The sequence below is a fragment of the Chaetodon auriga genome, chromosome 4 (genome assembly GCF_051107435.1).
Source record: "Chaetodon auriga isolate fChaAug3 chromosome 4, fChaAug3.hap1, whole genome shotgun sequence".
NCBI classification, from domain to species: Eukaryota; Metazoa; Chordata; class Actinopteri; order Chaetodontiformes; family Chaetodontidae; genus Chaetodon; species Chaetodon auriga.
The window spans coordinates 21,375,316-21,398,892 of record NC_135077.1 but is presented as its reverse complement, the minus strand read 5'-3'; the positions used below and the strand labels follow the sequence as shown (position 1 = coordinate 21,398,892).

General features: G+C 43.5%; 6 protein-coding genes across 6 annotated transcripts; 3 read left to right on the top strand and 3 right to left on the bottom strand.

Moving 5' to 3' along the window:
* Positions 1 to 74: 74 nt before the first annotated feature.
* Positions 75 to 2,618, top strand: mettl26 (methyltransferase like 26). The gene is made up of 6 exons (XM_076728068.1): positions 75 to 420; positions 662 to 824; positions 1,659 to 1,718; positions 1,820 to 1,887; positions 2,174 to 2,252; positions 2,342 to 2,618. Exons 1-6 carry the CDS (start codon positions 227 to 229, stop codon positions 2,396 to 2,398), a joined length of 621 nt encoding a protein of 206 aa, XP_076584183.1. The 5' UTR covers positions 75 to 226; the 3' UTR covers positions 2,399 to 2,618.
* Positions 2,619 to 3,285: 667 nt separating this feature from the next.
* On the bottom strand, positions 3,286 to 5,173 carry wfikkn1 (WAP, follistatin/kazal, immunoglobulin, kunitz and netrin domain containing 1). The gene is made up of 2 exons (XM_076729363.1): positions 4,913 to 5,173; positions 3,286 to 4,803 (listed from the first exon to the last, which is right to left on the bottom strand). The coding sequence occupies exons 1-2, from the start codon at positions 5,171 to 5,173 to the stop codon at positions 3,286 to 3,288; spliced, it is 1,779 nt and encodes a 592-aa protein (XP_076585478.1).
* Positions 5,174 to 6,462: 1,289 nt separating this feature from the next.
* On the bottom strand, positions 6,463 to 11,168 carry LOC143319912 (ras-related protein Rab-40C-like). The gene is made up of 6 exons (XM_076729178.1): positions 10,447 to 11,168; positions 10,274 to 10,334; positions 10,076 to 10,136; positions 9,894 to 9,971; positions 9,468 to 9,690; positions 6,463 to 8,621 (listed from the first exon to the last, which is right to left on the bottom strand). Exons 1-6 carry the CDS (start codon positions 10,598 to 10,600, stop codon positions 8,320 to 8,322), a joined length of 879 nt encoding a protein of 292 aa, XP_076585293.1. The 5' UTR covers positions 10,601 to 11,168; the 3' UTR covers positions 6,463 to 8,319.
* A 692-nt stretch (positions 11,169 to 11,860) lies between these two features.
* Positions 11,861 to 14,932, top strand: zp3c (zona pellucida glycoprotein 3c). The gene is made up of 8 exons (XM_076729082.1): positions 11,861 to 12,409; positions 12,508 to 12,614; positions 12,799 to 12,902; positions 13,681 to 13,864; positions 13,948 to 14,074; positions 14,158 to 14,246; positions 14,401 to 14,474; positions 14,760 to 14,932. Exons 1-8 carry the CDS (start codon positions 11,861 to 11,863, stop codon positions 14,930 to 14,932), a joined length of 1,407 nt encoding a protein of 468 aa, XP_076585197.1.
* A 147-nt stretch (positions 14,933 to 15,079) lies between these two features.
* LOC143319058 (inositol 1,4,5-trisphosphate receptor-interacting protein) lies at positions 15,080 to 17,311 on the bottom strand. Its single transcript, XM_076727627.1, has 2 exons — positions 17,251 to 17,311; positions 15,080 to 16,954 (listed from the first exon to the last, which is right to left on the bottom strand). Exon 2 carries the CDS (start codon positions 16,943 to 16,945, stop codon positions 15,080 to 15,082), a length of 1,866 nt encoding a protein of 621 aa, XP_076583742.1. The 5' UTR covers positions 16,946 to 16,954; positions 17,251 to 17,311.
* Positions 17,312 to 19,100: 1,789 nt separating this feature from the next.
* calhm1b (calcium homeostasis modulator 1b) lies at positions 19,101 to 23,561 on the top strand. The gene is made up of 3 exons (XM_076727969.1): positions 19,101 to 19,646; positions 20,850 to 21,351; positions 23,530 to 23,561. The coding sequence occupies exons 1-3, from the start codon at positions 19,101 to 19,103 to the stop codon at positions 23,559 to 23,561; spliced, it is 1,080 nt and encodes a 359-aa protein (XP_076584084.1).
* Positions 23,562 to 23,577: the final 16 nt, after the last annotated feature.

Genomic DNA, 23,577 nt, shown 5'->3' with positions numbered 1-23,577 from the left:
CATTCTTTTATAACGGTGCGCGAGAACTTGTACCCGCCCAGTAATTTTATTGGATGGCGGGTCAGTCACGTGATGCAATCCGGAAGTGGGCCATTTTCAGCCGAAAAACAAAACATTCGTGGGTGGTGTGGAGTTATTCAATCTAGGCTGACGTTACTCAGGTCCGCTGGAGTGGTTCCGCGCACTGTACCGCATAACGCGACAGCTTTACCCGGGGTTTGGCAAGATGCTGAGCGCCGCCGCTGCGGAGAGGAACAAGGAGCCCATCCTGGCGGTGCTCCGGGAGAGCGTGAACACCGGGAGACCCCTGCAGGCTCTGGAGATCTCCTCCGGGACCGGGCAGCATGTCACACACTTCGCTCAGGCCCTGCGGAATATCATCTGGCAGCCGTCAGAATATGACCGCCAGTCTCTCGCCAGGTAAATTCAGAGTGTGTGTAGCAATTTACATTACTGCTGTGCCTTAGTAACGGCTTATAAACTCGGGTATTAACCGTGTTCATTAATTTCTGCGTAGCAAACTTGAAGAAAAGCTTCGCCCATTTAACGCAGGTGTAGGTTGTAATTTCAATATGCAGGACTTGTGTGCTGCGCTGGTAAAACGTGTGTTCTGTTGGAGGATTCCTGCATTAACAATAATGTCTTTTGTTCCCATTCTCAGTATAGAAGCGTACAGAGCCCACTACCAGCTGCACAATGTGATGCCTGCCATCCACCTGGATGCTTCTCTGCCCCATCAGTACTGGGGAGGAATCCAGCAAGAGAGCCTCGATCTGATCGTCAACATCAACATGATCCACATTTCTCCGATTGCTTGCACACAGGTAGGACTGCTGATTTTATTTGACGTGATTGGCTCATTCAACCCAAAGATCTAAGGATCCAAAACCGGATGACCAAACAGGCAACTGCCAAGGGTCCTCAGGGCCCCTGAAGCACTCAGGTTAAATGTGTGGCTATTTGTGGTCATTTGATAAATTGCACATTTGTTGGGTAATACTGTATGTACCCCTCAAACACAAAGTAAACTGTGTCTCATCAACACCTGCACTCTTAATCTAATCTTGAGGCCCTGTGTAGCAGAAGAGATAAAATCCAGCTTTAAGGCCTGTAATGTGTGGGTTTATATTGTGCTTACACTGTGCATATTTTAAAACAAATGTAGAAGTGTCAAAAGTCTCAAAACTTACCGAGTAATGTCAGTTACACGGCGACATCTAGCTTACATAAGCTAATATTAGCCAGAATATGCTAGTGGTCATACCAGACCAAGTAAGGCTGCAGGAGCAAAATGTTTGAGTGTATTGAATTGAGCAAAACCTGTTTTATTACTTTTAAATTCTAACTTTTCATTTCTAAGGAAAAGATTGCGTCATTTCTTCTTTCCAAATGTACAATTCAGCTTTAAGTGTTGTACAGTGATCTGTCAACTGCTGCTGGTGTTCATCTTCCATAAAGCAGACATACTGCAGCGTATGCCTCCCAGAGTGTACATTATGACCCTTTTGGCTCATAACTCCTCAGATAATAACTGTAGGCAATTCCCCTTTACAATATCTGCCTCTAAAAAAGACCCAGAACACAAAGGGCTGGAGTAGTTGTCCCTCCTGCCACTCCACCCCCACTGCAAGCAGTAAGACATCACTGTTTTCTTGCAGGGTTTATTCAGAGGAGCTGGAGCAGTGCTGAAGCCGCAAGGTCTTCTTTTGACGTACGGGGTGAGTGAAAAACCATTTCATGCTGTCATAAACATGCACTTAACCACATTCATGACATGTTATTATCACTTATGATGACAATCTTTTGTCGCTCCCCTCAGCCCTATGCAGTAAATGGACAGATCACCCCTCAAAGTAACCTTGATTTTGACTACAGCCTACGGCAGAGGTACAGGGCTCTGTGTTTTCGGAATCTTTTTTAATGCTTTGTTAAAGTTAATATTGTAATAAGGTGATTTGAGTGGTCACAGTTTCTTCTTGTCAATAACATGAACTCAATTTTTCATAGAAGTTATTAATTCCTCATCAAATCTGATGTAAAATAGCATATATTTGCTTTGAGAGCAGCATTGTATGCATAATTATGAAGGTTTCATTTGTTTTTCTCACCCATACAGTTGATAATGCAAAGGTGACTGGGGGATATAGAAACGCTGTATTCTTTTGTCTTACAGGAACCCAGAGTGGGGACTTAGGGACATCTCCCTCCTCAGCTCTACAGCACAAAGAAATGGTTTGTTCCTGGAGAAGATAGTAAGTGGACAGCTCCTTTAAGCATCCAACACAGTCGTTTATCTTCTATCTTGTCGCCGATGTCTGATTTTAAATGCTTTCTTTGCCAGGTGGACATGCCAGCAAACAACAAGTGTCTTCTGTTCAGGAAGGAGAGTTTGGTGTGAAGTGTCCTGTTGCTCCGGAGCAGGATGGTCCAGACGCCTTAACTTACACTTGGAACTCAGATACATTGCCAAATTTTCCAGAACTGTTAATGAATCGTTTCCCCATATTCTAACACATACTGACATAAGATGAGAGTCATTAATCAGACCAGAAATAATGTATTCTATTATACACTGTATTCCACTGTATTGCTCAGTTGAGTAAAGTTGATCAAGCTCACGTACTTGTTGTCTGTTTACTGTGTTTACCTTGATCCAGCCAACCTTTTTATTTCTTCATTCAGTTTGCAGACTGTCAGTAAAAGTAAGTTGGCAGAAGTGCTTTGCAGAGGGAGGTGTGTAAGAGACAATGTGCTGTACATTAGATCTTGAAATCAGACATAACAACAGAAGGAAACCTATATCATCAAACACCTATGGAAATGTCTAATATATAAAGAGCCCAATACAAAGTGAACACAACACAGTAAAACAGAAAAAAACGTAATACACTGCAGGTGTCTACATCTTTAGCATCACACACTAGGCACTTGTTCAGCCTGTGTGGGTGCTATTCTGGCTATTGTCTTATTTTTCCACATACAAACATACAGAAGACATCAAAAGAAAGGATATCTAGAATTAAACTTACTTAAAAAGAGCATTTCAGCACTGATGTTAATGGAAGCAACACGTGGAATGTTGAACTACCTGGGGTGTTGTGAATATAATGACATTGAACATACAAGTTATCTTTCATAACTTCATTAACACACAGTATTTAACATATTTTTGTCTTTTGATTTGAAGAGTTATTAAATATGAGTTTTTTGTGTTGCAATCCTGATGCTTATCTTCAGTGCTAAAGATGAAGGTGTCCACAGACTCAAGTCCAAGGCCTGGGACTTTTACGAGGCCTCGCAGGTCTTTTTATTCACAACCTCGCGTAGCTTCTTGAGTCTGCGTTCAGTTATGGCTCTGACATAGCTGTCTGACTGGATGACGGCCATGCCATCCTGCACTACACCCATCACCAGCAAAGGGTTTTCCTCCATGGTGATGTTGGGACAGGGACAGCTCCAGTCTATCCTGGCGATAGTCACCTCTAGATGTTTGGTATTAAAGAAAGCCAAGCCCATCTTTTCATCTCTCAGGACCTCCTCCAAGCTAAAGCGGGCTAACCCAGAGTCCAGATCCTCCACCAGCTCTGTCAGCCGCCCCACAATCGCAAAATCACTGCGGCATAAGCTGGGCACCATTTTCCCCTTCACCCGGCAGGTCTTACAAGATTTCCTTTTGGGTTGTGGGCAGTTCGCCTCACACTCCTTCTTGGTGTGGAAGCTGTTTGCATTCCCATGGCAGCCACCGTAGGCAAAGGCTTGGCACTGTTTCATGAGGGAATTCCAGGCCCAACGTGGCTCCCAAGCTTTGCAGGGGCCCTGGACGGCAGGCAGGGAGCAGATGCCCATCCCCTCTCTCTGACAGGAGGCCTTGCACTCCTCGTAAGTCTCAAATCGGTTGCGGCTGTCGTCACATCCACCGTTGCTGAAGGCCATGCAGGAGCCCAGCTTGCTGTCATAATACCAGTCCACGTGGCGCTCACCACTGCACACTCGCAGGTCTACTTCAGCCAGGCAGTCTGCTGGTGAGAATGGGCGCCCCATGAGCATCTCGGGATCTTCAGAGAAATCATCATCAGCCCGGCGGATGACAGACAGCGGGTAGTCTGCATGAAGAACTCCCACAGAATTCCGTGCGATGCAGGTGTAGATACCTGTATCCCACACCTGGGCGTTGTAAATGACAAGCTGGCCAATGTTGGTGATAACCACGTTTCCATACATTTGGTCAGGCCTCATGACCAGACGTTCACGCCGCTCACTCTGCTTCTCCCAAGTCACATCAGGTCTAGGGACTCCAATAACGTCGCAGTGGAAGCTGACGGTACCTCCAACATAGATGGACTGGTGGTGAGGGTTGGAGTACAGTGTGGGGGGCATGGGGTCCTCCTGGGAGGATGTCGGGGTGGGGTTAGCTGTGGTGTCCTGAGGCAGTGGACTGGTGTGGGGTCCTGCTAGGTAGAAGCGGCAGGTGATCACAGTTAACGTCACCCCACGGATGCAGGCCTCTGCGTCCATGTAGCAGCGGTTGAAGTAGGTGAGGCCATCTGAAGCACAGGTGAAGTTGGGCTCTTTCTCGCAGCGGTCCTGGCACTTGCAGATGGGCTGTCCGTCCCAGATGTCACAGATTGCCCCCTGCTGGCTGCAGATAAAACCCTCACAGGTAGCGGTGGAGGTGGGGGCATCATTTTCTTTTCCTCCACCCTGCCCATCTGGCTGGGCAGGCGTGCCATCAGAGAAACGTGCAGCCACACAGCTGTTGAGGCCACACACGTTGGTGCAGCATTTCTCAAAGTCGGCACAGTCCTGCGCAGACACACACAAAACAGCGTTTATGGGAGCAAATTTAAACACAGCACGAACAGATGATTATGATTATGAGTAAGAGTAATGGAGATAACATAAGTAACAGCACCTCATCGACGTTGCACTCCCTCTCGCAGGTGCTTTGCGCATCAACCCACAGATTGGAATTCAGCTTGTTGGGACAAAATCCTTCGTGTTTAGGTTTGGGTCCTGCCACACTTGCACACAGTGAAAGTTCGGGTAATTCGCAAACCAAGAGCATGAAGAAATACGCGCATATCCATCCTGATAGTAGTTTATTGGGTGCGTTGTGCCAACTTTTATCCTTTATACATCTATCCTCCAAAAGTTGTAGAGGGAGTTTATACATTATTGCTCTTTTGCATGAGTCGACCACCGAGTAAATCCATTCCTCCTTTAGGTCTTCAAAGTCGGATAAAGTTTAATATCGACTTTCAGAGGTGGTCGTCCGCTCGTTGCGCAAACATTGTGGAAATCATCTTGCTGCGCGCAGAGAGGAGAGTTGCAGCAATCCCAAAGATCAGGACGAGTTCCCGTCAGCCGGACATCTACTGAACAAAATTCACCCCAGAAACGTGTTTAAAAAATGCAGATCGGTTGCATGAAACATTCGCCCAGTTAATCAAAACACAACTCTTGCTGTAGTGGGCAAACTCTCATCCAGGTCGATTTCAGCCAACGGCGACATAAGCGAACGAAATGTGCACAATGAGAGAGAGGAAGACGCAACATCAGCCTTTCAGAGTGTGAATGGAGGTGGAAAGGGCAGCCCCTCTGACCGCCCCCATGGTCGCCCAGTGTCTGAAACTCTTATGAAGCAGCACCATGCGCTAAGCAACTGGACAAACATTGTAAAAACATCAAAGAAGACGTGGGGCCATGGTGGCAAGCTGTCCCAACGACCGCGCGCACGGAGCCACACATTCCGGTGAGAAATCCAACGTTAACTGTGTCCAGACAGAATTTATAGAGGTGTCATTCATACTTAAGGTAATGAGCTGTTTTCTCGCCAAGAGATGTTGTAGTTAGAGTGTCATCTTCAGTTCTAGTAACATATTTCCAGATGTTTTAAGGCACCGCAGACTTGCGCAGACACAACTTTTCTTGCACAAAATCAGCGAGCAAACTGTTAAAAGTCGCCCGGAGCGCAAGGCGGAAAGCGTGACACCCAAACACGGGGCGTGTCGTGTCGTGTCTCGCAAAACATGCTGTTTACGTCCTTCTTGTCTAGACGTCGGTCAGTTTACCACCGTCCCTCATTCACACGGAGCTCAGAGATGCCACGGTCAGGTGGGAAGGCGTAAAGCGCCACATTCTCAATAGCGTGCGGCTCATCTTTGTCTCGGCGCGGCTCCGAGGCGATGAGAAGGAGCACCCCTCATCTTTTCATTGGAAGTGACCCTGCAACCTTTGGGTGACTTTTGACCGCGCTGCATTCATGCGCTGCGGCGATGTGCCAGTGATCCAAAACTGGCCAATAGAGAGCTGCTAATCAATTCAGCCCCCGCACCCACCCCCACCGGGTTTTATTGCACTTGGGCACCGGCCGCCCCGGACTGGACAAAGGGTCCAAAAAAATATTCCCACAATTCCCACAGTGACCTTGATAAATGAATGAAAAATCATTGCAACACAAGCTGATGAGAACACAAATACTTTCAGCCTTTATTTCGATGGGTGACTGTTTTCAATGAGACAAATCAGAATGAATCCCGCATCCAAACCCTGAAAACACAGATCAGTATCAAACGTTTACATATAGTGCTTTACTGTTCACTCAAGAGTTCTGTGAACCTACTGTTCCGCTCTCAAAATACACCACAGAAAACAGGCACCAGTACAAAACATGCACCAGTTTTTTTTATGCCCTGGATGAGCTCATCACAGACATACAGCCACTGGGAATGTTCAAGTGGAAACACTTGTTAATACATGTCAATCGGAGGTGGAAAGAAGTGAGAATTTATATCAGGACAAAAGGATTTGTGTAGATCATTCAGATATTAAACTAAACAATGTCATTAGTCAGCTCTGATTAAAGAAACACTTTCTGTGCTCTTTCTGAAGTCTTCAAGCTCATCTGACACTCTGACATTGTTACCCCGTGACCACCACACCAGGCAAGCAACTCCTATTTCGTTTGAGCGTCGGAAAAGAAGAATTAATTCAAGCAGCGAAAGTACAAATACTCAGACGAGAAGCAACAGCCAATAAAAAATGTTACAGCAGCACGTGACTTTCCACCTCTGATTCTTACAGTTCCACATTTTACCACATGGCCACAGAAAAGCTGCTGATGGTTATTGTTTTACATTCATAAATACATATCATGTACATAAAATATCCAAAAAAGCAATCAAATTAAAACAATCCTCTCGCCAATGTCCACTGAGTTTACAGACTCCCGCTCAGATCCAAGACACGACTGCGGCGCTCTCTGAAGGCAGCCCGCCATGACTCGATCAAACCAATCAGGTTTCCTCATCAGCACCGCGCGATCTCTGAATTGCACCAAGAGTTACTAGACTGACACTGATCATGCTGTTGGTGGTTAAGTTAAAGCAATGATACAACTGAGGAGGCAAAAATGGCCCGAGAAAGTCAACAGATGTTCAAGCCAATGACTGACGGAGGGTGAATTCATCCGGGCTGGAATTTAGGGGCACCGCAGGAAGTCTTCAAAACAAGACAGTTTGGCTAAACTTTGCTGGACAGTCGAACAGATTAAGCAGTGCTAGACAAAGAAGGTCTTTCAACGGATAACTCTTCTGAATTTGTCTTAAGTCTAGTACTAATCTGTCTGGGAAACCAGCCCCACTCTTCTTATAACATTCAATTGAAGCTGGTCTTATTGAAAACTTCACAAGTCTGAGTTTTAAATAAGTAGCTCAGCACCCTTGAGGTCGCAAAGGGAATTCTTATAGGGCAGATGAAGGGCACAAGAGACACACACACACACACACACACACACACACACACACACACACACACACACACAAGTTGTACACTGAAGCAGGTCTCCCAAAACATTCAAGACAAAACAAGCATCTCCAGGATCAATCACCAAACACAGACCAAAACGAGCACAAACAACATATTTACAAGTCCAACTTTAAATACAATAAACACTCCTTTTCCAATAAAAGAAAGCTCATGTCCCTCCACTCATGTGTAGTGTTAGCAGGAGAGGGCTCATCCTTGAATCACATCCGTTGGTCCCAGGGACATCTTGTTCTACTTGATCACAGTGAGCCTCTGTCGTAAAGAGTACGGGGAAACGGACGTCCACAAGATGGCAGCAGCAAGCGCAGAGAGAACAGAAACCAGCCGTCCAAGACGGTTCCCAAAGGTGAATGTAAGTTCACAGCTGTGTCTGTTTCTGGTGAAGATTGCTGGTAGCTCTCCATGCTCTTCTGTGCCCCACGTGACCTCCTGGAGCAACAACACAACCTTTAATACTGGCCCTGTGGAGGCAACCATCAGTCCGCTCCTTCACTATGAAATCTTACAGTTCCCCTTCGAGGACGACGTCGAGTTCTTCGGTGGACTCTGCGGAGGCCTGAAGGACTTTGATCGTTTGAGACTGTTGGCTTTGCTTCCACCGCCGCTTCCGCCTGAGGCCGCACTGTTGGCCACTGAGTAGGAGCGTCCGTGCATCATGACTGCGTTCATGCCATTGGCCATAGAGAAAGACTTGAGGTGGGACTTGATGGCCACAGGGAGGGGCAGTTTGTCAATAAGGTGCACCGGCGTGCAGGAGACGATGGAACGGCAGCACAGATCTTGGAGGCTGAACACTGTGGAATGAGAGGAGGGAATACTGATGTTATGAGTGGATGTCACGTCAGATACATCTATAATACTAATATAATCACAAAAACATGGAGACAAAGATGATGCTCTCTGTCAGATAAGACTTTGACCCATGCACATTTCTTACTGTCTGCACTATAAATGAATTATTTTTGTTTCACGGTCTCGTCAGTATTTAAGGTATTTAAGCTTCATTTATTTCTATTTTATTTTCTCTTTATTTTTCAGTCCCTTGTCAAGCTGACAAAGCTTACATTTACAAACCTGGTTGTCTAACAGTCAGATAGCTATAAAACAATAACGTATAGCTTTTAAAAAACAAATGATTTCAGTCTGAGATCACAATTATTTAATACAATTACTCACTGAATTTGGAAACATCATGCATTCACTGAACTTTGAGAAAATTTCAAGTGCCACTAGAAACAATGCCGAGGTTCCTCTGGATGATCCTCAGACCTTGCATTGAATATCTTTCACTGGGACTACTTTCTACCAAAGAAAAAGTACTGATGAAAACCGCTGACAGTGAGGACCGTGGATTGCCCAGAGTAACCAGTACACTGTATCTGAGAATTCACAATGTTTTTTGGGTTGTTTAAATCTAATTTGGAAATTAATTGGAGAGTGAAAATGGAATTCCACTCTTGTCCACTGGTGGGAGAAATTTCAGATGTGAATCCATCAAAATTGGGACAAATACAACTGAAACTTTCTGCTAAAACATTTCGCCGTTTGTGAGAAATGACAATCTTTCTACAATACAAAAAAAATAAGCATGCATGCCTAATCTGACAGAATTGGCACGCAAACATGATAAACCAGCTCACCTCTATTGGGCCTCCAGAATTTCTCCATCCCGTGCCTCATCAGCACAATGCGTGACAGTTCTGTGAAGGACTCAATGACGTTGAAGTTGCACAGCGGACTGACCTCAAAGAACGTCATGCTGTTCTTTTCTGCATAAGCCCTTGCCTGCTCCGTTGGCACCTGCCGCTTGAAAGCCAGGTGAAGCCGGTTGCCCACCAGGATCCTGGGTACACCTGGGGCATGCTGAAGGACAAAACAATATTGTTGTTATATTTAGGAAATGTTAGCCAAAGTTGTTGTATCTCTGAAACATGATTTCTTAAAGCTATTCTACAACATCTCTCATTCTTTCTCAGGGGTGGAAGGATGCAGACACAGGATATAACCCCTTCCCATGTATTTCCTGCATTTCTTTGTCAGCCACAAATGAAGTTGAATGGGATTACCTCGTCAATTTCCCGGATCCAGCGGTCAATGCCATCAAACGACCAGCCGTTAGTGATGTCATACACAAGCAGGATGCCCTGTGGAATGAAAGATAAGCATGTTAACATATAAACACATAAAGATGTAGATATAGGACAACCAAATGAGGGGAAAAACTCCAAATTGCTCTACAGGTCCTCACCTGTGCTCCACGAGAATAAGATCTGAAGATGGTGCAGAATCTGCCTTGACCTGATGTGTCCCTGTTGAAGGAGGAGAGACACACACACACACACACACACACACACACACACGTATATAAGTCAGTCAATATGCTAAGAGTTTGTTCATTCTGCAGCCACTACTGACTGGATAAATCCGTGTTGCCAAAAACACTTACCATAACTCTAATTTCACTCTTCTTCCATCCAGCAGGATTGTGGTGGTTTTGTAATCGATCCCTGAATTTACAGGGAATACACACAAAGTTAGTTCACGCTGGTCATTCTGTGGATTTTAACTGATTTCTCTACATTTCTTAACTCCTGACCAAAAGCAGAGCTCGTTCCTCACCGCTGCTGTAGGCGTAGGGAGACTCGACTGATCCGTCTTGCAAACTGTCCAAGATTTCTCCCTTCCCGACGTCGCTGTCTCCCACCAGAAGGAATTTCAGTAGATAATCGTAACTCTTGACAGGACTACTCTGGGTCCCCATCATCCCACGCATTGGATCCGGTTCACAGAGAGCTTTTTAAGCTCACCAGACGTCCACTGTTCGGGGCGAGGGACAAACCAGATAGTCCCCAACGGTGGTAACTGAGTAGCTAGAGGCAGGCGACCGCGGTTAACGTACACTAACCAGCTAGCGGGTGCACGACCCACAATTTACATCAACTCTGTCCTCTGTGACGTCTAAGACATAAAATAATTTCCTGATTCGAGTGGAATATGTCAAGCAAACCTTTCAGTGTACGCTATTAGCAGCGGAACATGACTCCAGACACCATCGATGTAACGTCAATGTTCGCATCAACAATCAAAACAACCTTAACTAGCTGTTAGCTGGTTTGTTAGCTAGCCAGCTAACGCAAACGGTAACAGCGCATTCAGGCACAGACAGACGAAACACAGTAAAAACAAGGCGTTTGAGTCCGACATAAAACGACAACCTACCAAAGCAGATACGACCGTTACACTTTCTTTAGAAACAAAAAGAACCAACGAGGGATGTTCAGCTTTCGCGCACAACGACTACAAGAATGTGTTGGAACTTCCTGGTCGTAACGTCATTAGTCGCGTAACATCCGGGTATGATTTTAAAAATAAAAGAAACACCTAATGTTATTTTACAACGTATTGATAATTTACTTGTTTTATCAGACAAATTTCAGATACGTTAGCCCAAGTGCTTAAAAATGCCTACATAGTTTGAGTTTGATCTTTTAATGTTGGAAATTACGTCGATTTAAGATTATCAGTGTCAATAAATATATACTTAATCTGCTTCGGGGGTTATTAAAAGAAATAGTAAGATGACTATTCCTTTTGGACCTTTTCATTTCATCGTTATTGTGATGCAATGTCTCGATTTATTTAACATGTCATACTAATAGCCTTCAAGGTACATAACTGTTTACACTTCACAATAATGATAAAGCTGATGTTTTGGCTCTGTCACCCTCATTCTACGTATTATTCGCGTTTTATTGAGATTATTTTCCGTGTTGTCCGTTCCAGTTCAATGTATAAGGAAATGTCAGGTTGTGATCTACATTACAAACCCGAGCTGGTAAATGACACGGAGAAAGGTATAGCCAGTAAAGCGTGATTATCATTGGTCACCTCTCATTGGCTGCTCTTGATTGGCACTTGCAGCAGCTGCGGGGATTCTCTCTTGATTGCAGAACACAAAAGCCAGGTGAAACACCACTGTCACACTCAACGTGTAGGTGAGGGGTCAGCTTCAGAGGCAGCTGCAGGAGTGAAAATGGAGCTGACGTATGCTGGGCTTTTCTTATTGCTTTTTTGTTCTGCCTATAGTTATCAGTTTAGAAGTGGATCTGGGTATGGCCGGTTTGTGCAAGATCCTGAATTAGAGTGGGAGAGAATGGAGAAAGTGATAGGTGAAGAAATGCCGCATGAAGCCCCTGCACCTGAAACCAAATTTTGGAGGAGTGCTTCGGGTGGATCTTCGATACCTGAAGCAAAGAAGGTTCCTGAGTATGTGATTGTCCCAGCCTCCAAGGTCCAGAAAGAGGTTTTCAAGCCAGAAAAGGGTGCCAGACCCCTCCCTAACTCGATCAAGGAAATGTTACTTGCAGCTTCTGCCACAACTGCTGGCGAAGCAGCCAAACCAAAGTTGGTAGATATTCTGTGCCATGTTGACAGAATGTATGTAAGAATTAAGAGAGAAGCATTTAAGACCAGGGAAGCATACAAATATTTGAAACTAGGCACCTGTCCCGTTAACCAAGGTAACACAGCATATTACTACCTTCTGTACCTTCTGAAGACTGACTGTGGATTCAAGAAAGAGGTTGGGAAAAGGTTTTATTTCTTTGTTTTCAATAAGTAAGATTTTTGTGCATCATTTTGACAAACTACAACCGACACAGAAATGTTCGTATGTTCCAGAACACTGTAGATTACCGGTACGTTAGCAATATGCTCCACTACAAGCCACCTGGTCCAGTTTTAAGGGAAATGCCGTTTGACATTCCTCTGCAATGTAAATTTCCCAGGTAAGATTTTGTTTTGGCTAGATGTATGAGAATTTTATGTTTGACTTTATCACCTGACCACTAACAATGAATGTTAAGGTTGGGGAAAAATCAACAACTGGCATGTTGTTAAGTCTACAAAGAAATCCTGTGATTGCTGTTTTCTAATTTTGGATTAACACTAGTTTTCACTTGACTGTTGCAGGTTTTTTCACTCTTTCAAAGTTGGCCTCTATCCCAAACTGCAAGGAGGCACAGTTTTCAGAGCACTCCAACCAAAAAGTAGTTTTACCCTTACTCCTCAAGATGGTATGTTCACCCCCCCCCCCCCTTTTTTTTTTTTTTGTTTGAATGACTCAATTCCTGTTCACATGTGATTGCATTCAAAGCTGCTGACTAGTGTTACTAGCACAAGGCGTTTTCCCCCACAACGTTTTCTGATGCAAAGTAAAAGTGCATAGATTTTACAGGAACAGGTAATTTAAGTGTCTAAAGTCATAACTTGGAAAAGCACAGAGATCTGAACTAAACCCTGCTAGAAAGTTAGTCCTCAGTCTAGATATTAACCTTGGACAGAAGAGAGGGAGGGGGGCACTGTAAATATTGTACAGTATCATTTTAGTCAATGTTGTAACATGATGGAAAATGGCAGCTTTAAATACGGACTAAGAGCAGGATGAACTACTGAGGTGGTACGAGTTGGTTCACTTGATCTTAAATGGGCATTTTTGGAATCCCACAAAACATGTGTATTTTCTCAAATTACTAATGCTTCTGTATATGAAGGAGAACAAATGAAACAAAGTTGTGGGATATTGGGACTTCAGCTTTATTTGAGCTAAGCACACCTGTAATTGACACACTCATTTTTAATGGCAACATAGCAAAGTCATTTCATCCTTAAGTATTTGAAGGTACATTAACATATGCTTACATGTAATGCATGTACTGAAAGTATTTTCAAAGGTAGGGTTAACACATTCACTGCTAAGAGCAAACTTTTTTCCCCACTGGTTTTGATAACCCAATGACTTAACTGAAGATGTTTTAAATTGTTCAGTGACTGATGTTCTTCACTTTGCCACAGCATCAGGGAATGAAATCACAGGTGCCAAAACCTACATCTTGGGCCAGCCAATGTACTTTGAGGTCAAGCAGCCTGAGGGTACAGCAAAATCTGGAGATCAGAGGATGTACATCAATAAGTGCTTCACAACAGCTTCCAAAGACTCCAGTTCACATCCCAAATATACAGTCATTGACAACCAAGGGTAAGATGTACATTAATTCAGAATAAGGTGGCCATAATCACTTGGTGTTTGGATGTAAACACGCATGTTCTCTCTAACTGCAGCTGTATGGTTGACGGCAAGGTGACTGGCCAGTCAAAATTCCTCAGTGGTTCCTCAAAGATGGTCCAGAAGTTCAGCGTGGGCTCCTTGATTTTCAAGAACGCAGTGTCCACTTCGTCTTCATCACAGGTACTGTCAAGAGCAAGCAGTGTAAATCTCTGCTATCTTTATAGAGAATGTAAACACTAAACCTAAAACCTGATGTCTTTCAGCAACTCTACATGCACTGCGAGGTCCTTCTGGGGAAACTTAGCCCAACTCAGAGTTCAAAGGCTTGCAATTATGATCCAGCTACCAAAAAGTGAGTTGATTCTGGTTAAAGTAAAACCTCCATGTGGCAGGAGCTCTTTGAAGGTCTTGTATGATAAAATGTTTCAAATCAAATTAACCTTTTTTCCACTCAGTTGTATTGAGCAGTGTCACGTGCTGACCTGATAACCTTGTTTGTGTTTTAGGTGGAAGGAGCTGTACAATGATGACTCTGTGTGCACCTGCTGTGAATCCACCTGCTCCTCGCCACAGACCAAAGGTAAGTTTCCCTTTTTGTGTTCACACATTGTGGGGCGTGGTGGTAAAACCGGTCCATCTCAAATACAGCAGCTGTAGTCATGATCCTCAAATTGGCACAGGGCTTAACTTGAGCATCAGTTATTTCAAGAAGCATTTTGCTGTCATATACAGGCAGTATTAATGCAAATCTCTTGTGTGCTTATCCCTTAATACTCAAGCAATCTTTCAAAAACATGGCATAAATACTTAAAGCTGCTCTTCCACAAATTAAGGTTGGGAATTGATCATGTCTTTGTTTCAACAGCTTCTAGGAATATAATCTCCAGCCACTCGTGGAAGATTGACTTGAGCAGCGAGGACGGATACACGGAGGTTGACCCTCGGATGAAATCCCTTGACACTGATACATTCAGTTTAGAGGACCCAGACTTGACAGAGCATGAAGACTTCCTAAAGTACTGGGAGCATGATTACTAAACAGAATTGTCACATGGAAATGATCAGAATTTTTTAGATAAATCAGATGCTTAACTTGTACTTTGTTTCTCTTGTACAATATGCCATTACTTCATGAATCAACCATAACTTGTATTTCTGTTGGAACAGAGATTAAAACTTGAATGCCTAACTCTTAAACCCTTTGCTGGAACTGTCAATACTCTGATCAATGTAATCGTGTATCAGCATGTGTGCGTTTCTAAGCATTTCCTGGAAATGCATCACAGCGTGTCTGTAGATGCAGTCGTGTACCACAAGGGGATGGAAGAGATTCACAGCCTTTGTTTGAGTAAACTCAGCAGGGAGTTCAAAAACCTTCCGAGTTAAAGGGTTCCCGATAAGAACGTGGTGCAGAAGCTTTTTCTCAAGGCTTTTCCCCATGAACTCCAGCAAGTCTCGCAGCCTACAAGCCGCAAAGCTGGGTTTCCACTGTGACGGGTCTTTGGTCAAAAGCAGATGCATTAGTGCAGTTTTGAAATGAAAATCCTTGAGAGCGCTACTTCCGGACAGTGCTGTCTGTCGCTTGTGAAGGAAATGTGCAATTTCAAGAGTTTGTCTGTGGCATGAGTTTTCAGGCAGGCGTTTAGAGATGTGCTCTAAAAAGCTGTCTTCATAGTTGGTCAGGGAGAGTGTCCAGAAAGTATCCAAGCTGTTTGGGGAGCCGGGAGTAACAAAGAAGTGAGCATCAGCATTGAGTTTAACCACAGGATTCATACTGAAGCTAATCTTCTTCCCTGATCTGAATCGAACTACGAAAGCACCTGGAGCATCAATGTAGCGAATGTTCAGTTCAAACTCATATTTGTGTGAAATCTGTGCCCACCCTTGTTTGATGGTGCTCTGAAACCATCTGGTCACCTGTGATTTTGACAGGAATGGAGAGTTCTTCATGCAAAGCAGGCCATCACAAACCTCAGTCATTTTCACCTGCACTTTCTCAGTCTCACAGTGCAGCAGGCAAACCACATCTTCCACATCAGGAGACTGACAATGGCAGCCATTCTGGATCTTTTTTTCCACCAGTTTTATTTGACCACAGACTTGCATATCTGGCAGCAGGTCACTCGCCTGGTTGCTCCAGAGCAGACAGTGAAAATGATATGGATCAGGTGGGCTGAAGGGGATGATGATATTGTACACATCCACCATCTGAAAGTCCTCAATCACCATGCTGCTATTTCTATCACAGACACTCCTCATGGCATCCAATAGATCGCTTGCGAACCCCTCCAAAAACTCATCGTCCCTCCACTTCTTCTCAGGTGAGGCTTGAATGCATTTAGAATGAAATCTCTGCAGAGCGTCGCTGTCTGGTAGTGGCACTTTAGCTGCAGTGCAGATCGCTGGGAAGTGCTTGGTTTCTTCTTGTTTGACTTGTGATGTTCTCCCGAGGTATTTCCTAAGCAAGCGGATCATAGAAATGATGGAGAATGTGTTCCATATGTACCAGAGGTAATCACGCTCCCAGGCAGCGGTGGCCTTCTCTGAAGTTTTGTTCTGAAGTTGGTCTTTGGAGTTGAAGTCCTTGGGATTTTCTTGTTGTCCTTGTGGTCCAATTGGGTCTCTAAAAGAGTCATCGGTCTGGATGTCTTCCCTCTTTTGCTCATGGTCAACTGGTGAAGTCTCATGTCCACTTCTGGAGTTTTGGAGCCGATCAGCACTGTCTTCTTCTGAATATTGTTTGGTGACACTCACCTCCTCTAAAACTGACATTTGATCTTTCTCAGTAACACGCTGGTCAGGCAGATTTTGTTCCTTGAGAATGTTTTTGACGTCATCCCGAGGCACGTTGTTCTCAGCTTGTGTCATTTCCTCACTAACAGGTGCCATTTTGTGGTCCAGTTGATCTCCTTCTCTCAGCAGCCTCTCCTCATGCATTTGGATGCCCACTGTGGTGATATCATCCCATTCCTCAACCCCGGGGTCATCCCTCGGATACGTAAGAAGACTCAGAGTCACCACAAACACCCGCACCAGAGTGTCTTGCATCATGAATACTGTCTGCGAACAAGTTAAACAGCGTAAAAGAATTTTTACGGATCATTTCTGTGCATTAGTGTTATTTGAAATGTGCAAAAACAAAAGATGGACTAAAAATCCATGTAATTATATGTAAAAATACTCAATGAGAAATGTTCCTGCTGGCAAATTTCACAGTGATGCAAAGCAAGGAAGAAAGAAGCTACTTCCTCGATGTGGTAGAAGCATCCTCTCTATTCATTTCTGTCATTACACTCTGCATCAAACAGCATTTACTCTCGCACATAACATTAAAGCAGAGGAACAAGAATACGCACCAAAAGAAGTGATCAGTTATCTCACTGTTGCGATGTTCCGTTAATGTGTGAATAGGTGCAAAGGAGGAAGCAAGAGAATAACCTTACACAGTCAAAGAGCTCTCTTCCTGTTTTAGGTACAGTTGTAGGTTGTCTTTCATGACTTATTTCCTGCACACCCCGCACATGTATTCAACTGCAACACTTTCTTGTGCAACACACAGATGATAACAGAGAGCGCAGACTTCCTGTAAGTTTAACTGCGTATTCAGAATCTGAAATGAGCCTTTCACTCCCAGTCCCTGGATGAATCATACGCACTTTAAATGACGACATGTTATATTATGTCATGAAAGAGCAAACATTAGGCCGCATACTATTGTTAACATGGTTTGTATCTAAAGCAAACCCCTGCCTTTTACTCTCTTGTGACTTTGTAACTGGTTTGTTGAGCTCTGTCTCATTCAGTGGACGCAGTTGAGTTCAAAGGGCTAATAATAATTTTTAAATAATCCCTCGGAGATTTAATAGTTATCATTTTTACATGTGATAAGCTACCGCCCTTTGATTTTTTCTTTCTGATCAAACAACAAACAGATTCAACCCTCATCTCTTTGGCAACAACCAAATTTTCCAGCCAAAACCACAGATATTTGAATGGTTTGAGGCCGTTTTTGCATGTCTGGATTGTTATGGCTTCAGCTGAACAACACTTCACCTCCTGGTTTCGGGTAACTCGAGTTAGCACTGCCGCACACTACTTTCACTCAAGTAAGAAAAAAACATTACTATGAATTGTGAAAGCACTAAATTGGAAGTGTTTTCTGAGCACTGTTAACAGGTTTACGTTTGATAAAGTGTGGGTTGAATGAGTCTTTGTTAGATCACACTAAACACCGGTGAAGGGTGGGGCATGGTGACAGATGATGTGGTCAGTCTGAACATCACCACTGAGAGTTCGAGAAACACCTTACAGTCGCTCAGAGCTACAATGTCTGAGAACTACGCAAAGGACTGTAGGTTATTTACTATGGACATTGTCTTTACATGAAGTTCTCCTTTTCTTTCACTCATCCACTCTTAAGAAAACAGGTAAGTGAGTGCTGGTGTGTGATGTTACTTTCTCATCATTAACCGTGGATGCCTAACATTGTATTATTACATCCATTTACAACCGATGAAACTGGGATATTCCTGCTTGAAAGCTGGTTTAGAATAAGAGTCACAGTTCACTATGAACATATGAGATTCTGGTACCACTTCTAATAAGGTACCCTTTATGAAGCGGTTTTAATGCCTTATCAATGGTTAATAATTTGCTTTACAGAATGTAATAAGCCATAAATGAGCACAACTTTTGGATTGGCTGATAAGAAAAATCTCCTCAGCTTTTGAGCCTCCAAACTTCTGGAAAACAGCTGCAGAGCGTCTTGACAACAATTTATTAACAGCTTATTATTAACAGATACAGGATTTTTGTAAGATCTCTCTTTTAATGAGTTATTAACATGTATAGTTGATGACTTACTAACTTTGGTTTTAGGCTTATAAGAAAAGTGAGTAACTCTTGGCCCTTTGTTTGTGACTTATTAACATTTATAACAGCAGACTTAAGATATTTTGCAATCTGTCAGTCCAAAAGTTGTTCTAATTAATAAGTTATGACTGATCTATATATAATAATATAAGCATAATGAAGCAATTACTTACAACTCATAATCCCTTGTCAGAAAGTTGTAAAATGTTTTCTACTGGTTGTCAAAAGTATCAGTGTTTTTTCAACACCATGTGTTTAAAATTAGATTGAACTACTTCATGTCTTTTCACAGACTTAATTCCATCTGAACCAAAGATCGACCACATCTCCCAAGATGGATAAGTTTCGTATGATGTTCCAGTTCCTCCAGTCCAACCAGGAATCTTTTATGAATGGGATCTGTGGTATCATGGCACTAGCTAGTGCACAGATGTACTCTGCCTTTGAGTTCAGCTGCCCCTGCATGCCAGAATATAACTACACCTACGGGATTGGACTGCTTATCATTCCACCTATATGGTTCTTCATGCTGGGTTTTGTATTGAACAATAATGTTTCAGTGCTCGCAGAGGAGTGGAAGAGACCCACAGGGAGACGGAGGAAGGATCCATCAATCCTTCGCTACATGTTTTGTTCAATCACACAGAGATCCTTGATAGCACCTGCAGTATGGGTGTCTGTCACGCTCATGGATGGGAAGAGCTTCCTCTGTGCTTTCAGCATCAGCTTGGACATTAACAGGTTTGGGAACTACAGTTTGATAACTGGGATGTCAGAGACAGAGAAGATAAAACTGCTGGCAAGGATTCCATGCAAAGACCTGTTCGAGCATCAGGAAATAAGAGTGGCAGCATCACGATACATCAAGTGTATATCACAGGTCAGCTGGCTGATTTTCTCTGCGCTTTTCTGTGAATGATTTTAAATGAGGGGTCATTAGCTGACAGCCCCTCGTAAGAGACAGGCATGAGACAAAGGAGACAATTTCAAAGACCAAAAATGGTGCACTGAATAACACAGGAGGATCTCTGGCTAAATTGTGCAAACATATATCTGACCAGAAGTGGCTGGCACTGTTAGCTATAAGCCATCACTGTTAGTTTAATTTACTGTCAGCATGGCTAGACTGTTCTCTTAGCAACAAGAGCGCTTAATGTAGGCAAGTTGTCATCAGGGTCATAGCTGCCATGGACCTTTTTAAAAGACAATATTTCCACATGCCACAGTGGGATAAAATATGCCATTACTTTGTCACAGTTTGTGTCAAAATGACATGAAAAGCGGTATTTGAAGACACTGGTCATGTCCTCAGTAAAAGTAATCTGACACCTGTGGATTATACAATAACATAAAGAACTATTGTTTCATTTGTTTGCTGTGTTCACAGTATTTGGGGATTCTCTGACTATAGAGGCATTGTAATGTAAAGATAACACTTTTTTTTTTAACACAATTAAGTGTGGCCAAAAGTTAGGACACTTTCAAAGGGCAGTTTTCCAATTTCATCACAGCATATGATGACTAAGCAAATTTAATTTTCCTTACTTTATTCCTCAAAAACTGTAGTTAACTTAAATCCCCCCACCAGACTCTAGCTTTGCGCTTTGAGCTCACTGAAGCTTTCCCGTTCGCTTATTAGAGGGATAGATAAGCCTCAAAATGTATTATTCATGGAGCTGGGACCTATTTCAATCCATCCAAAAACACCCACACTGTTATTTGGGTCTTTGATCAGCCGAAGGGCAATTATACAACCTTAAAAGTAATGTCTCTAAAAAGTCTATTGATATACAGATTCTGTTAATGAGCTATGAAACTCTCAGGAAGCTCCTACATATTCTTTTTCGATTACACTTTGGACTATTTGACGTCCACTATCTTCAGTATCTGCAGTAAGAACACAAAACACAACATTAAACACAGCTGTTAGTGTTGGTCTGGCAGACTGAAAGCGTCAAGGTCAACCAGGTTCTCAACAAAAGTCCATTTCTCTGTCATCTGTATTTTGCTCATGTACTGTAGTATCATTTTTAAGTGTTGGTTTGCGGCACCAAATGTTTTAATTGATGTCTATTCTTTCCAGGCATGTGGATGGATGTTTTTGCTCATGATGACCTTCACAGCCTTCCTGATCCGAGCCATTCGACCATGCTTTACTCAAGCTGCCTTCCTAAAGACCAAGTACTGGTCTCACTACATCGACATCGAGCGCAAGATGTTCGATGAGACCTGTAAGGAGCACGCCAAGAGTTTCGCCAAGATTTGCATCCAGGAGTACTTCGAGAACATCAGTGGGGAGATGCGAAGCATCCACCGCCATCACTCCAGCAAGGATGAGAGCAGCGACGAAGACGAGGACAGCAAGAGAAGCGATGAAGAAAAGCTTCTGGGTATCAGGGCCCAGGAGGATATGAATAAAGTTTTGTGGAACTGGCACACCTGTAAGCCAGCCCTGGCACTGAGAAAGAACCAAATAGATGGTGAAAACAATGGGAGACTGAATGGAGAGGCCAATGGAGCAGCAAATGGCTTTGTAAAGGGACACACCCATGAGGTGGAGAAAAAGGAATGGGCAGTGTATTATAGTAAGGTCTGAACAGCTCAAACGGGAAAGAAAAACATGGCATTGGCTCTTCCTTAACTTTCAGATATTGTTTCAGAGTTTTAGGAATCATTTTGTTTCGATACGCAGGGACATTTTCATTTGTCAAAGTTAAAAATATAATAGAGGAGTCTAGTAACATTTTTACTGCAATGCATACAACATGTGAATGAATATTAGCTGAATTTAGTGCGATATAGAGTTTGACTAATAGTACAATACTCGAGCATTTAGTTGTGGATGTAACCCAGAACCTGCTGTTTTGACTGCACAACTATGTACATGTTATGAGCCGCTCTCCGAGGCCAAAAATCTTCCGTGTGTAAATTCTTGGTTGCAGAGGCAGAGCTCCTGGCTCAGTCTGATAGTAAAATATTATCACAGCACTCTAGAGAGCTCTCATTGATAACAGCAGTAATAAATGTTTGAGTGTTTGTGTCTGTGGGGCCACCATGAATATTCCCAGGGCACAAAATAGAACGTGTTAATATGGCTGCTTTAAAGCGACACTATGCAACTTTTGAAAGACACATAAAGAAAGAAATGACACAATCTTTCTTTTACAAATGGAAAGTTGAATTAAGAAGCAAATAAACAAACTTTTGCTCAATTCAAAACACTCGGGCGTTTTGTTGATACAGCCCTACTTGGTTTGGTATGACCAGTAGCTTATAGTGGCTAACGTTAGCTAACTTGATATAGATATTGCTATGCAGCTGACATAACATCTAATGCTGCACTACATTTTAGCATTTACTGCTCAGCACAAGTTGCTTTAAAGCCACATTCAAGCTTAACAATTAAATGGACTTTGGACAAATACTTCATCTGTGCTCATGTAACAAGAGTTTAGCAGTCTCAGTTCAAAAACGACAACCTTTCCACAGGAGCACTTGTATGTTAGTTTATTATGCTTTGCAAAAACATTCTGGGCCTCAGACCTTATCATGAGCAGAGAACCCCACAGTAGTACTATAGTTCAAATCAGGCTCAGCTATGATTTATGCAGAAACAAAAGGTTGTGACAGCCAAAACAATTTACATGTCACTAAGAAAACAAGGTCAACATTTGCATCTCTCTCTCTCTCTCTCCCTCATGTTCTCGCTTGGTTCTCAGTTTAATCAGTCACTCCCTTGCAAAACCCTGGTCACCGAAAGAATGAGGAATTACATTCAGTCTGAAGGAGCCTTTTCAATATCTTTAACAGCCCTTTCATTACAGCTGGACACGTAGAACCTGATCATTTTCATATACTGCATATCTCCAGGGAGTTGTTGATATAATGGTGTTTTCATCATAATTCGCAAGAGGGCACGCTGTTACCAAAACCACCAGCCAGTCCAACCCTGGAGCCGCAATCACCGCTGATTGTGAAACAGCTGTAAACACCCAACAATGCATGCAGTGTATTAAAGGCTGGATTTATGCTCATGCATCTGTACGATCAATCCAGCTGTTCCTCAGTATTCAGCAGTAGTGCTGGTACTAGAGCAAGAGGGGAGGAGGGGAGGGTGAATGGAAATGGCACGGGTCCCACTGAAGCCTCTCCCTCCCTCCTTCCCCCAGGGGGGTTGGTGGAGCAGCACTCCCCTTGACCGTCTCACATCTCGCCCAGTAGCCCAGCAGCTGTTCTCTCCCTCAGCGAATTGGCAGCCAGGGCCGCTGGTGTGGGGGTGGACATCTTTGTCCACGCTGTGATTTTTCTCTCTTGATGTTATTTCCCTTCACATCTTGTCTCCTGTCCCCTCTATCAGGTGAAATACCTCCTCCTGCTCTACCTGTCTCCTTCTTCCGCTGCAAAAGAGTGACATGGTGTTTATATATAGATCAAGCAAGCCAAACATGAAAAAGAATCTGCCGTAGCTCTAAAAATACAATCTGTGTGTGTGCAGACGGGAGGAAATGGTGACTGAGGTCGCTTCATCTCTTCTCTCGCTGACCTCCACTTCACACTGATGGCTTTGTTTTGGTTGTCAGGACATCAGCCATGCGCTTCTTACTGACCAAGGCCTCCCTTGACTTTGCTGCAAATGTCTCTCTTGTCTCCCTCTCACATATACATGCACAGGGGTGTGCGCACACACTCACACACACATCAACACGCTTGCAGGCGCCCCATTCGTCAGTGTCTGGCTCATTCTGCCTTCCTTCTGCCTGCAGATTGGAGGACAGAGGCAGCGAGGGAGGGCTGAGGGAGAGGAGAGTTGC

What these genes read in the sequence shown, in the direction of transcription:
- LOC143319912 (XM_076729178.1), bottom strand. Translation starts at nt 10,600, where the DNA reads ATGCGTGGGATGATGGGGACCCAGAGTAGTCCTGTCAAGAGTTACGAT. An exon ending in AGAGTGAAATTAGAGTTATG is followed by an intron (nt 10,137 to 10,273) that starts GTAAGTGTTTTT and finishes CTCCTTCAACAG; the next exon opens with GGACACATCAGGTCAAGGCA. An exon ending in CTTATTCTCGTGGAGCACAG is followed by an intron (nt 9,972 to 10,075) that starts GTGAGGACCTGT and finishes TTCATTCCACAG; the next exon opens with GGCATCCTGCTTGTGTATGA.
- zp3c (XM_076729082.1), top strand. Translation starts at nt 11,861, where the DNA reads ATGGAGCTGACGTATGCTGGGCTTTTCTTATTGCTTTTTTGTTCTGCC. An exon ending in ACTGTGGATTCAAGAAAGAG is followed by an intron (nt 12,410 to 12,507) that starts GTTGGGAAAAGG and finishes CGTATGTTCCAG; the next exon opens with AACACTGTAGATTACCGGTA. An exon ending in ACAGTCATTGACAACCAAGG is followed by an intron (nt 13,865 to 13,947) that starts GTAAGATGTACA and finishes CTCTAACTGCAG; the next exon opens with CTGTATGGTTGACGGCAAGG.
- mettl26 (XM_076728068.1), top strand. Translation starts at nt 227, where the DNA reads ATGCTGAGCGCCGCCGCTGCGGAGAGGAACAAGGAGCCCATCCTGGCG. An exon ending in CTCCGATTGCTTGCACACAG is followed by an intron (nt 825 to 1,658) that starts GTAGGACTGCTG and finishes GTTTTCTTGCAG; the next exon opens with GGTTTATTCAGAGGAGCTGG. An exon ending in GTTTGTTCCTGGAGAAGATA is followed by an intron (nt 2,253 to 2,341) that starts GTAAGTGGACAG and finishes TTTCTTTGCCAG; the next exon opens with GTGGACATGCCAGCAAACAA.
- calhm1b (XM_076727969.1), top strand. Translation starts at nt 19,101, where the DNA reads ATGGATAAGTTTCGTATGATGTTCCAGTTCCTCCAGTCCAACCAGGAA. An exon ending in ACATCAAGTGTATATCACAG is followed by an intron (nt 19,647 to 20,849) that starts GTCAGCTGGCTG and finishes TATTCTTTCCAG; the next exon opens with GCATGTGGATGGATGTTTTT. An exon ending in GGAATGGGCAGTGTATTATA is followed by an intron (nt 21,352 to 23,529) that starts GTAAGGTCTGAA and finishes TTCTGCCTGCAG; the next exon opens with ATTGGAGGACAGAGGCAGCG.
- LOC143319058 (XM_076727627.1), bottom strand. Translation starts at nt 16,945, where the DNA reads ATGATGCAAGACACTCTGGTGCGGGTGTTTGTGGTGACTCTGAGTCTT.
- wfikkn1 (XM_076729363.1), bottom strand. Translation starts at nt 5,173, where the DNA reads ATGTATAAACTCCCTCTACAACTTTTGGAGGATAGATGTATAAAGGAT. An exon ending in GGGAGTGCAACGTCGATGAG is followed by an intron (nt 4,804 to 4,912) that starts GTGCTGTTACTT and finishes GTGTCTGCGCAG; the next exon opens with GACTGTGCCGACTTTGAGAA.